The sequence below is a fragment of the Mustela putorius genome, unplaced genomic scaffold (assembly GCF_011764305.1).
Source record: "Mustela putorius furo isolate JIRA1106 unplaced genomic scaffold, ASM1176430v1.1 tig00537227_pilon_pilon_pilon, whole genome shotgun sequence".
NCBI classification, from domain to species: domain Eukaryota; kingdom Metazoa; phylum Chordata; class Mammalia; order Carnivora; family Mustelidae; genus Mustela; species Mustela putorius.
In genome coordinates, this window is record NW_025422368.1 from 6,653,515 (window position 1) to 6,667,108 (window position 13,594).

At 37.4% G+C, this 13,594-nt stretch overlaps 1 protein-coding gene across 3 annotated transcripts in view; it reads left to right on the forward strand.

The window, feature by feature from the left end:
* Positions 1-13,594, forward strand: part of CCNT1 (cyclin T1) — a 33,231-nt gene that overhangs the window by 13,836 nt on the left and 5,801 nt on the right. For 2 of the 3 annotated variants that reach the window (XM_013049149.2, XM_013049150.2), the window contains 4 exons: positions 396-458; positions 1,726-1,771; positions 3,461-3,624; positions 3,787-3,857. In XM_013049149.2, coding sequence (XP_012904603.1) covers positions 396-458; positions 1,726-1,771; positions 3,461-3,624; positions 3,787-3,857 — 344 coding nt within the window. The remainder of the gene's footprint in view (positions 1-395; positions 459-1,725; positions 1,772-3,460; positions 3,625-3,786; positions 3,858-13,594) is intronic. The other variant, XM_045073238.1, reaches the window with a different exon arrangement.

Genomic DNA, 13,594 nt, shown 5'->3' on the forward strand with positions numbered 1-13,594 from the left:
TCGCTTTTTACTTTAAATTATCTTCAAAGTAACTGTTTTAGGAGACAATGATCTTCTGGTGGGGTAAATTTTTATTAATATTTTAATGTGGAAGCCAGTAGGAACTAATTTGCATGAATCATTTGTCCATTGAGAATAAATTTCTGTTTAGAGATTATTGGTTCCTCAGGGGTCTTGAGACTGCGTTAGCTTTATTATTTAGTTCAAAATCTGGTTGTCTGAAGATAATGTGTCTTAGAAAAGAGTGTGCTATATGTGTTGTGTGACTCTCTTAGACTCTGAACAGTAATTCTGGGAGAGGAAAATGAAGGAGGCTTTTAATGATGACTCAGATAAAAGAAGTATAAAATGTCTCCAGTATCTTTAGCTTTTTAACCAAAGTATTTTTTTTTTAGGCTTTGAACTAACAATTGATCACCCACATACACATGTGGTCAAGTGCACTCAGCTGGTTCGAGGTAAGGAATCCCAGCTTGAAATGGCTGTCTTAAATTGTTTTACCATTTAATGGCTATGATTTATTTATGGTGGACAAATATATAACTCAGCTGCTTTGGCCAGAAGTTAAATTGAAAGGGTTACCTGGCTTAAATCAAAATGAGTGTTTCTAATTTGGGGTTTTTCTCCTGGGTTCTTAAAGTTAAAGAGAATTAGCCTCTTGAGGGTGTTTGTCAGAACCTGGAACAGATTTCATCAAGTCAAATGACAAGTAGCAGTTTAAGGATACGTTGGGAGTGGTGATCTTAATGTGATTCTAGGATTGATGGCCCTAGACAGCCTTTTACAAGCCACCCAGAGGATCTAGAATTTATTTGACTTATTTCAATGATTGACAAAGCCTTGGAAAGACTTTTTTATTCTGATTTAAACCTTAGTAGCTGTAATTGCATGAAACCTTTTCCTCTTAGTTTGAATAGTAGTATCAACATGTAGACACTTCTGCATTGAAATGCCTTCTACTTTTGTAGATGAAACTGATAATTGGCCTTATTTTATATTTTGCTAATATGTGCTTCATCTGTAAGTTTCCAGTTTTCCTAAGTTCTTTATATTTAGAAAACATTAGAGGGTTTACATTAAGCAAGGATAAACAAAGGTAGATAGATGCTGATATTGAAAAAATTAAGTTTTAAGGAAAATTAAAATTTACTTTATTACCCAGAGCAGTTTTTTGGGGAAGGGGGCATGTGGTCCCCCCCCCTTTATTATGGTATATCAAGTAATTTATGTTATTTGATGATTTGGGGTCTGAATCACAGGCTACTCAATTAAAAAAATTTTTTTTGAGCACAGATCACTTTTCCCAAATACACAGAGGTCTTCTGGATTCTGATCTTGCCTCCAAATTAGTTCATCTTCTAGTTCAGTAAACTCTTGTATCAGAATTTCTAGGTTACCTGTTAAAAATGCATGTTTTCTTCTCTAAACATACTGAGTCACACTCTAGGAAGGATGTCCAGGAATTGGAGTTGAAACAAGTACTCCAGATACTTGGTGTGCAGTGTAAAGCTTGAGTTTCTAGGTCTGGAAACAGTATAGTTATTATAATTAAAAGTTGCTGATTTGATGTTTTTTGTAGAATGTTAAACATCAGGTGATCAGGGACCATGTCTGCCTTATTCGTTATTATGTTCTCTACTTGGAAATATTAAATGCTCACTAAATAATTGAGACTGAATGGAACTAATAACTTTTTCCCTGTCTCCCCCCCCCCTTTTTTTTTAGCAAGCAAGGACTTAGCACAGACTTCTTACTTCATGGCAACCAACAGGTTTATATTTTAATATTTTCCCCTCTATTTTTAGGATAGGGCTTGTCACTTTTTGAGGATATATGGAAAGATATCAGGTCTAGCACTTAGTAAACTAGAACCCAAAGACCCAGGATAGATCTTTGCTACAGTGTATTACAGAAAATTCTCTGGTAAATATTTATTTTTCTGTACAGTTTCCATATTTTACTTTAAATTTCCATGGTGTTTTTTAATTTGCTAAGGTGATGCAATTATGTAGTACTTACTGTTTGAAATTCTACCTGATTCTGCATGTCTTCCTTTACTTTAAAATATCCAAGAGCAGGGGTGCCTGGCTGCTCAGTTGGGAGAGCATGTGACTCTTGATCTCAGGATTTTGAGTTTGAGCCCCACGTTGGGTGTGGAGAGTACTTAAAAATAAAATCTAAAACAAAAAAATAAAAAAATCCAAGAGCATAGTCCTTGTTAGTTAGTTCTTGTTAGTCAGTCTTGTTAGTATTGTTAGGTAAACTTGGGGTTGATCGTGACTGAGAATCTAATTTGGAGGATTCTGCAATACTTACAGTATTTATTTATTTATTTTAAAGATTTTAATTATTAGAGAGAATGTGCACATGTGTGTGACTGAACGTGCACAAACAGGGGGAGGTGTGGAGGGTGAGGGAGGGAGACAGAAAGCCTCCCTGCTGGGTGGGGAGCCGGACATCTGGTTCTATCCTAGGACTCTTAAGATCATGACCTGAGCCAAAGTCAGATGCTTAACCAACTGAGCCACCCAGGTTTCCCAATAATTATGGTGTTTATAAAACTTCCTTTTTCTTCCCCATTGCCAGATAAATGTGCATGAATATGTGTAAAGAGCTTTTTCTTCTTTTTTTAAAAGTTTTTTCTTTATTCTTTCCTTTTTAAGACAAAAATTAATACGTAATTTGTATTACCAAATTACTTGACAAGTCTCGTCTTCAATTGATTGTGGAAATCAAAGATATTTCTGTTGACATTATTTTTTATAGCCTGATAGGAGAAATTTTTGAAGTAAATTATCAGTTAAGCATATTCACAGTTGAGAGAGTGGTAGTCTATTCATTATTTTAGTTTATTATATTTTTACTTTTTAATTTAGCTAACATATGCTATAATATTAATTTCAGCAGTAGAATTTAGTGCTTCATCAGTTGCATATAACACCCAGTGGTCATCATATCATGTGCCCTCCTAAATGTCCATCTCTAATTACTCCTCTATTATTTTTAATTGACCAGACCTGTGGTTGGCAAGAGATGAGATAATTTTAAGGGGGTTTTAAGTATTTGATTTAGGGATTAGACATAACTAAAAATCTTAAAATTTTCCTTAAGTTCTAAGTTTCTTCTCAGGATAATAGATCCTTATTTTAAAAAAACTGAGTACCCCTTCTCTTTGGTTTTGGTCCTGGTCTTTTGTCAGGATGTGGGATTGATGATGTATAGTCAAAAAATTCAGAAATGTTACCTGAGCAGGTGGGTTAATGAAAAATCATGTTGGGTGCTGGATCAGAGCACTGGATATTTCTTACCCTTCTTACTCTCCAGTGTTTTTTAGTTTTTTTTTTTTTGTTGTTTTTAAATAATGGAGAGTTTTAACTTTGGGTTCAAAATTGAGAGCTCATAAAAAAAAAAAAAATTGAGAGCTCATGACACTCTCTTGTTTCCTTCCCTCTGATGTCAGCCTGCATTTGACCACATTTAGCCTGCAGTACACACCTCCTGTGGTGGCCTGTGTCTGCATTCATCTGGCTTGCAAGTGGTCCAACTGGGAGATCCCAGTCTCAACTGATGGGAAGCACTGGTGGGAGTATGTTGACGGCACTGTGACCTTGGAACTTTTAGATGGTAAGTTTTAGAGTAAGGGACCTTGGAAAGCACTTGCTCTTGATCTGTCACATATCTGGCCCAAAGTGACTTCATTCAGATGAAAATAGTTAGTTGAGGTTATTCTTGTTTTTTTACTTCTGCTTGTCTGAGTTTTTCTTAAATGTTCTATTTCATTTGTAGAACTGACACATGAATTTCTACAGATTCTGGAGAAAACCCCTAACAGGCTCAAACGAATTCGGAATTGGAGGGTAAGAATTATTTCTGTCAGCTTGTAGTACAAAATTAGTTTTTTTCTTTTGACTGCACAATGAATATACCAGAATTGGATATGTACCCCAGGTTTGGAATTTCCTTTTTCTTAGTTACATAATAGTCATGACTTCAACTTCATAGCTTAGATTCTGCTCAGAAGTCAGTGATGGTGATAGGTGATAGCAGGATTTGTTTTGTGTTGTGCAACTATTGTGATACAGTCAGTTGGCAACATTGTTGAGTATTTTCTGTGTGGAGACTGTTAGGGAAAAAATGTGGCTTCTCTGAGTCATAAAGTGGTGGGTTCTGGTAGAGGAAAGATAGAGTTACAAGGTTAGAGCTGGTATCATTGTACTTTGACATTATTTGCTTTTTAAATGGATTTTAGAATTTTATTTTTATATCGATTGTAGGGTAAAGTTGTATTTCAATTATTTTTCCAAGTCTTATGAAATGGAATCATTCTTTTTTCCCTTGGCTTTAGATAGAAAGTACATTTAAAAATATTTCCTGCAGGGGCACCTGGGTGGCTTAGTTGGTTAAGCTTCTGTCTTTGGCTGAGGTCATGATCCCAGGGTCCTGGGATCGAGCCCTGCATCGGGCTCCCTGCTCAGTGGGGAGCCTGCTTCTCTTTCTCCCTCTGCCTGCAGCTCCCCCTGCTTGTGTACTTTCCCTCTCTCTCTCTTTCTCTCTCTCTCTGTCAAATAAATAAATAAAAATCTTAAAATTTTTTTTTTTTTATTAAAAAAAAGTGTTCCCAGGGCGCCTAGGTAGTTCAGTGGGTTAAAGCCTTTGCCTTTGGCTCAGGTCATGATCTCTTGGGGTCCTGGGATCAAGCCCTGTATCGTGCTCTCTGCTCAGCAGGGAACCTGCTTCCTCCCTCTCTCTCTGCCTGCCTCTCTGCCGTCTTGTGATCTCCCTCTCTCTCTCTCTCTCTGTCAATAAATAAATAAATTAATTAATTAATTAAAAAAAAAAAAGTTCCCTGCAGGGGAGCCTGGGTGGCTCAATTAAGTGTCTGCCTTTGGCTTTAGGTCATGATTCTGTGGTCCTGGGATCAGGCTTCCTGCTCAGCAGGGAGCTTGCTTCTTCCTCTTCCTTATGCTCTCTCTTGCTCACTCTCTTTCTCCTAAATAAGTAAATAAAATCTTAAAAAAAAATATTCCCTACATTCTCAGAAATCCAGATTGATAAACTTAATTTCATTCTCCTGAGTTTAGAGAATTGTAGAAAGTGAGTTAGTCTACGATTCAAAGGAGGCTTGAGAGCACATAGTTCATCACTATGATCATAGGACACCTCACCAAAATTTCCAGAATTTGTTTTTGGACCAGCTGCTGTCATAAGCAGTCATAAGGCATAGATGTTCATGAATTAATTTTAGATATGCACAAATTAATTTTTTAAGTGGCTTGTAGCATTGGTATAGATTGCTGTAACTTTTGGGGGGGTATGGTAGAAAACTTCAGAATACCCTTTTAGCAAATTTTTGAGTATACAGTTAATGTGTTATGCAGTAGGTTTCTAGGACTTACCTTGTATAACTGAGTTTGTACCATTTGACTACAAGGTTCTTATTTTCCCTCTCCCCCCAGGCTACTATTTTACTCTCTCTGTATGAGTTTAAATCTTACATTGCTCACTTAAGTGAGATCATATTTTGTCTTTCTGTGTCTGGCTTATTTCACAGCAAAAGGCCTTCCAGGTTCATTCATGTTGTGACAAATGATAGGATTTCCATCTTTTCTTTTTTTTTTAAATTGTGGTAAAATACATATAACATGAAAGTTACCATCTTAACCATTTTTAAATGTACAGTTCAGTGGTGTTAAGTATATTCATATTGTTGTGCAACCATCATTACCATTCATCTCCTTAATTCATTTCATTTTGTAAAATTGAAACTTTATATCCATTAAATAACTCTGCATTCCCCCTCCCCACCCAGCCCCTGGCAACCACAATTACACTTTCTGTCTACGTGATTTGGCTTCTCTTAAATACTTGATATAAGTGGAATAATACAGAATATGTCTTTCTGTGGTTTATTTCACTTAGCATAATGTTCTCAGGGTTCATCCATGTTGTGGCATATTGTAGAATTTTGAGTCCTTTAAAGGTTTAGTAATATTCCATTGAATGTGTCCACCATATTTTGGTTATCCATTCATCTGTCGATGGACACTTGGGTTGCTTCCATATTTTAGCTACTGTGAATAATGCTGCTGTGAACATGGGTGTACAAGTATGTCTTCAAGACCTTGCTTTTATTCCTTTGCCTATAAACCCAGAATTGGAATTGCTGGATTATATGGTAGTTATGTGGTTTTTGGTTTTTTTTTTTTTTTGGTAGTTCTGTTTTTAATTTTAATTTTTTTGAAGTTGTTTTAAAATTTTTTTAGAAAAGATTTCATTTATTTAACAGAGAGATCACAGGTAGGTGGAGTGGGGGTGGGTAGACTCCCTGCTGAGCAGAGAGCCCAGTGTGGGGCTTGATCCCAGGACCCTGAGATCATGACCTGAGCTGAAGGAAGAAGCTTAATATTCCACTGAGTCACCCAGCTGCCCTTTAAATTTTTTAACTTGAAAAATTAAAAATATTTGAAGTCCAGATTGTTCCTTTTTTTTTTTTTTTAAAGTTACCTGTGCCATTGATGTCATATCCAGAAATTGCCAGATCCACTGTTGTTAAGCTTCTGCCCTGTTTTCTTCCAAGAGTTTTATTGCTTTAAGTCCCTTATTCAGTTTTGAGCTAATTTTGTATATGGTGTTAGGTAAGGGCCCAACTTCATTCTTTTGTATGTGGATATCCAGTTTTCCCAGCTCCATTTACTAAAAAAGACTATCCTTTCCCCGTTGAATGGTCTTAGCCTTTTGGCAAAAATCATTTGACCATAAATGTAAGGGTTTATTTCTGTGCTTTCTCTTCTGTTTCATTCATCTGTATGTCTTTTTATGCCAGTATTACTGTATTATTGTATACTGTATTACTGTATGGTGCTTATTGTAGCTTTGTAGTTAGTTTTGAAATCAGGAAATGTGAATTCACCAGTTTTGTTCTTCATTTTCAGATTGTCTTAGCTATTTGGGATCCCTTGAGATCCATAGGAGTTTTAGGGTGGTCTTTTCTCTTTCTACAAAAAACATTGGGATTTTGATAGGGATTGCATTGAATTTGTAGGTTGCTTTGGGTAATAATGTTCACATTTTAACAACATGAAGTCTTGGAATCCAGAACATGGAATGAGTTTTCCATTTAGGTCTTAATTTCTTTTAGCAATGTTTTCCAGTTTTAATTGTACAAGTTTTTCATCTCCCCGGTAAGTTAATTCGTAAGGATTTTTTTTATACTGTTATAAATAGGATTGTTTTCATAATTTTCTTTACAGATTGTTCATGTACAGAAATGCAACTGAAATATGTGTGTTGACTTTGTATCCTGCTACTTTGTTGAATTCATTAATTCTGACTTTTTATGTGTGTGGAGTTTTCTATATAAGATTATATCATCTGCAGGGGCACCTGGGTGGCTTAATCAGTTAAGCGTCTGCCTTCTGCTCAGGTCATCATCCCAGGGTCCTGAGATCAAGTCCTGCATCAGTCTCCCTGCTCAAGGGGGAGTCTGCTTCTCCTTCTTTCTCTTCCCCTGCTCCTCTTCCTGCTTGTGTGCTCTCTCTCTGTCAAATCAATGAAGTCTTTTTTTTTTTTTTAAAGATTTTATTTACTGGGACGCCTGGGTGGCTCAGTTGGTTAAGCAGCTGCCTTCGGCTCAGGTCATGATCCCAGCGTCCTGGGATCGAGTCCCACATCGGGCTCCTTGCTCAGCAGGGAGCCTGCTTCTCCCTCTGCCTCTGCCTGCCATTCTGTCTGCCTGTGCTCGCTCTCTCCCCCTCTCTCTCTCTGATAAATAAATAAAAAATCTTTAAAAAAAAGATTTTATTTACTTATTTGACACAGAGAGAGAGAAATCACAAGTAGGTAGAGGCAGGCAGAGAGAGAGGGGGAGCAGGCTCCCCACTGAGCAGAGAGCCTGATGAGGGGCTCAATCCCAGGACTCTGAGCTTATGACCTGAGCCAAAGGCAGAGGCCCAACCCACTGAGCCACCCAGGTGCCCCTCATGAAGTCTTTAAAAAAAAAAAAAAAATTATATCCTCTGCAAACACATAATTTTACTTCTTTGCCAGTTTGAATGCTCTTTTTTTTCTTTTTTCCTTTCTTTCTTTCTTTCTTTTTTTTTTTTTTTTTTTGGAGAGAGAATATGAGTGGGGAGGGGTAGAGAGAGAGAGAGAGAATCTTAAGCAGACTCCGTGCTCAGCATTGACATGGGGCTCTATCTCACAACCCTGAGATCATGACCTGAGCCAAAATCAAGAGTCAGATGCTTAACTGACTAAGCCACCCGGATGCCCCTGAGTGCTTTCTTTTGCCTACTTGTTCTGATGAGAACTTCTAGTACTTTGTTGAATAGAAGTGAAAAGGACATCCTTGCCTTGTTCTAGATCTTAGCAGAAGAGCTTTCAGTTTTTCCATTGTTGAATGTGATGTTTGCTTTGAGTGTTTCATATATGACATATTATATTGTGATAATTTCTTTCTATTCCTAGTTTGTGGGGTGTTTTTATTATGAAAGTTTGTTGAATTTTATGAAATGTTTTTTCTGTATCTGGAAGATCATATGGGTTTTTTTTCCCTTTATTGTATTTATGTGGCATATTACATGGATGATTTTTGTATGTTGAACCATCCCTGCATTCTAGGAATAAGTCCTACTTGGTCATAGTGTATAATCTTTTGGTATGCTGCTAAATTCAGTTTGTTAGTATTTTTTTTTTTAGATTTTGTTTATTTGTTAGAAAGAGAGAGAGAGCACAAGCAGGGGGGTGAGGCAGGCAGAGGGAGAAACAGAGTCCCTGCAGAGCAGGGAGCCTAATGTGGAACTGTATCCCAGGACCCTGGGATTATGACCTGAGCCTAGGGCAGACAGGTTCTTAACCGACTGAGCCACCCAGGTGTCCCAGTTTGTTAGTATTTTGTTGAGAATTTTTTACATCAGTGGTCATTAGGGATATTGGTCTGTAGTTCCCTGTAGTGTCTTTGTTTGGCTTTGATATCAGGGTAATGATAGCCTCATAGAATGAATTGAGAGTTGTTGCTGCCTCTTCATATTTTTGGGAAAGAGGCTGTTCTTTCTTGGGAAATTATTTTATTATCGATCCAGTCACCTTACTAGTTACAGTTGTGTTCAGATTTTCTATTTCTTTATGGTTTATTCTTGTTAGGTTTGTGTTTCTAGGAATTAGTCCATTTCATCTAGATTATCTAATTTATTGGCATACAGTTGTTCAGAGTAGTCTGTTTTTTAAATTCTTTTTAAGTCAGGTTAATTGGGGTACAATTTACATAGAGTAAAATTCACTCTTTTCCCCCCTCCTTATTCCATCACCCAGTTCTCCCATGCTTCCAATCCTCTCCCCTCCAGCAACCCTGAGTTTATTTCCTATGATTAAGAGTCTGTTACTGCTTGTCTCCTTCTCTGATTTTGTCTTGTTTTATTTTTCCCCTCTTCCCCATGATCCTCCGTTTTATTTCTTAAATTCTGCATATGAGTGAGATCATATGATAGTTAATTGTGTAATTGACTTACTTCACTTAGCTTAATACCCTCTAGTTCTTTCCATGTCTTTGCAAATGGCAAGATTTCGGGATTTTTGGTGGCTGAGCAGTATTCCATTGTGTCTGTGTGTGTATATATGTATGTATATATATCACATATTCTTTATCCATTTATCTGTCAGTGGACATCCCGGGCTCTTTCCATAATAGGGCTATTGTGGTCATTGCTACTATAAACATGGGGTGCAGGAGCCCCTTCGGATCACTACATTTGTATCTTTGGGGTAAACACCAAGTAGTGTAATTGCTGGATCATAGAGTAGCTCTATTTTCAACTTCTTGAGGAACCTCCAGCTCTTTCCAGAGGGTTCCCCTTTCTCCACATCCTCACCAACATCTGCTGTTTCCTGACTCATTGATTTTAGCCATTCTGACTGGTGTGAGATGGTATCTCATTGTGGTTTTGATTTGTAGTTCCCTGATGCTGAGTGATGTGGAGGTTTTTTTCATGTGTCTGTTGGCCATTTGCATGTCTTTGGAGAAGTGTCTATTCATGTCTTCTGCCCATTACTTGATTGGATTATTTGTTCTTTGGGTGTTGAGTTTGGTAAGTTCTTTATAGATTTTGGATACTAGCCCTTTGTATGATATGTCATCTGCAAATAACTTTTCCCATTCTGTTTGTTGTCTTTTGGTTTTGTCTACTATTTCCTTTGCTGTGCAAAAGCTTTTTATCTTGTTGAAGCCCCAGTAGTTAATTTCTGCCTTTGTTTCCTTTGCCCTTGAAGACATGACGTGCTGTGGCTGAGGTCATGCAGGTTGCAGCGTATGTTCTCTAGGATTCTGATGGATTCCTGTCTCACATTTAGGTCTTTCATCTATTTTAAGTCCATGTTTGTCTGTGGTGTAAGGAAATGGTCCAGTTTCATTCTGCTTGTGGCTGTTCAATTTTCCCAACACCACTGTTGAAGAGACTGTCTTTTCCATTAGATATTCTTCCCTGCTTTGTTGAAAAGTAGTTGACCATAGAGTTGGGGTCTATTTCTGGGTTCTCTAATCTGCTGTGTGTCTTTTTTTTTGCCAGTACTATACTATCTTGATGATTAGAGCTTTGTAATGCTTGAAGTCTGGTGATAGTACCAGCTTTTTGGTTTTCTTACTCGTTTTCTTTCTTTCTTTTTTTTTTTTAAGATTTTATTTATTCATTTAACACAGAGAGAGAGAGACCAGGTAGGCAGAGTGGCAGGCAAAGAGAGAGGGGGGAAGCAGGCTCCCCACTGTGCAGAGAACCCAATGCAGGGCTTGATCCCAGGACACTGAGATCATGACTTGAGCTGAGGCAGAGGCCCAATCCATTGAGCTACCCAGGCGCCCCTGGTTTTCTTTTTCAACCTTCCTTTGGCTATGAGGGTCTTTTTGGTTCTATACAATTTTTAGGATTGTTTGTTCCAGCTCTGTGAAAAAAAAGTTGATGCTCTTTGACAGGGATTGCATTGAATCTGTAGATTGCTATAGGTAGCATAGACATTTTAACAATATTTATTCTAATCCATGAGTTTTGAACGTTTTTCCATTTCTTTGTGTCTTCCTCAGTTTTTTTCCTGAGTATTCTATAGTTTTCTGAGTTGAGATCGTTAGGTTAGGTTTATTCCTAGGTATCTTACGGTTTTGGGGTGCAATTATAAAAGGGGTTCACTCCTTAATTTCTCTTTCTTCTGTTTCATTGTTAGTGTATAGAAACATAACTGACTTCTGTGCATTGATTTTTATATCCTTCCACTTTGCTGAATTCCTGTTTGAGTTCTCACAAGTTTGGGGTGGAGTCTTTTGGGTTTTCCACATAGAGAGCCATGTTATCTGCAGAGGGTGAGAGTTTGACTTCTTTGGTGATTTGGATGCTTTTATTTCTTTTTGTTGTCTGATTGTTGAGGCTAGGACTTGTAGCACTGTGTTGAACTACAGTGGTGATAGTAGACATTCCTGCCATGTTCCTGATCTTAGGGGGAAAGCTCTCAGTTTTTCCCCATTGAGGATGATATTTCCTGTGTGCTTTTTGTATGTGGCTTTTATGATACCGAAGTATGTTCCCTCTGTTCCTACACTCTGAAGAGTTTTAATCAAGAAAGGATGCTGTACTTTGTCAAATGCTTTTTCTGCATGTATTGAAAGGGTCATATGGTTCTTTTCCTTCTTTTTATTAATGTAGTGTATCACTTTGATTTTTGGATGTTGAACCACCCTTGCAGCCCAGGAATAAATCCCACTTGGCTGTGGTGAATAATTCTTTTAATATACTGTTGGATCCTATAGGCTAATATATTGGTGAGAATTTTGACATCCATATTCATCAGGGATATTGGTCTGTAATTCTCCTTTTTAGTGGAGCATTTGGTTTTAGGATCAAAGTAATACTGGCCTCATGGAAAGAGTTTGGGAATTTTCCTTCCATTTCTGGTTTTTGGAACAGCTTCGGAAGAATAGGTATTAATTCTTTAAATGTTTGATAGAATTCTCCTGGGAAACCATCTGGCCCTGGACTCTTGTTTGTTGGGAGGTTTTTGCTTACTGCTTCAATTTCCTTGCTGGTTATGGGTCTGTTCAGGTTTTCTGTTTCTTCTTCAGTTTTAGTAGTTTATTTGTGTCTAGGAATGCATCCATTTCTTCCAGATTGTCTAAGTTCAGAGTACCCTTACAATCCTCTTTATTTTTGTAGAATTGATAGCAATGTCTCCAGTTGCATTTCTGATTTTAGTGGTTTGAATCTTCTGTTTTTTTTCCTAAACTATCTAGCTAAAGGTTTAATTTTGTTGATCTTCTCAAAGAGCCAAGTACTAGTTTTATTTTAATTTTTCTGTGTTCTGTTTTCTATTTTTTAAAATCTCTGCTGTAATCTTTATTTCCTTCCTTCTGTTTGCTTTAGTTTGTTGTTCTCCTAGTTCCTCACATTATAAAGTTAGTTTGTTGAGTTCTTTATTTTTAATGTCAGTGTTAATAGTTTTAAATTTCTCCCTTAGTGCTGCTTTTGCTGCATCCCATAAGTTTTGATATGTTGTGTTTTTGTTTTCATTCATCCCTAACACCCATTGGTTGTTTTAAAGTATCCCTTAGTTTCCACAGTTTTGTAAATTTTCCAGTTTTCCTTTTGTTACTCATTTCTAACTTTATCTTGTAGTCAGAAAAGCTAATTTGTATGGTATCTATCTTTTAAAAATCTGTTGAGACTATTTGTTGCTTCACATGTCATGGTGTATCCTGGTAAATGTCCCATGTGTACTTGTACTGTTGTTGGGTAGAGTGTTCTGTATATGTCTGTTAGATCCTGTTGGTTTATTTTTTGAAGTTCTCTGTTTCCTTATCTTTTGTCTGGTTGTTCTGTCAATTGTTGTGGGTGGAAATTGAAGTCTTTAAGTGAAATCTTCTGTCAGTTTTGATTGTGTTTTATTAGGTGTGCAAATGTTTATAATTGTAACAATTGCTAACTTGAGCCTTTTATTAATGTATAATGTCCTTTTGTGTCTCTTGAAACCTTTTTTGTTTTAAAATGTATGTTGTCTCATATTAGTATAGCCACCCTTGCTCTTGGTTACTGTTTGCATGGTATGTTTTTCCCCCTTCCTATTTTCAACCTGTTTGGGTCTTAGCATCTCCGTTGATTGTAGACAACTGGATTATATATTTTTATGCATTTTTGACAATCTCTGTCTTTATTGGAGAGTTTAATCTATTTACGTTTAAAGTAGTTATAGAGGGGCACCTGGGTGGCTCAGTGGGTTAAGCCTCTGCCTTTGGATTAGGTCATGATCTCAAGGTCCTAGGATTAAGCCCCTAATTGGGCTCTCTGCTCAGTAGAGAGCCTGCTTCCCCCCACACCCCCACCTGCTGCTCTGCCTACTTGTGATCTCGCTCTCTCTCTGTCAAATAAATAAATGTTTAAAAAAAAAAAAGGAGGGGCACTTGGGTGACTCAGTAGGTTAATCCTCTGCCTTAGGCTTGGGTCACGGTCCCAGGGTCCTGGGATCAAGCCCCACATCGGGCTCTCTGCTCAGCAGGGAGCCTGCTTCCTCCTCTCTCTCTGCCTGCCTCTCTGCCTACTTGTGATCTCTGTCAAATAAATAAATA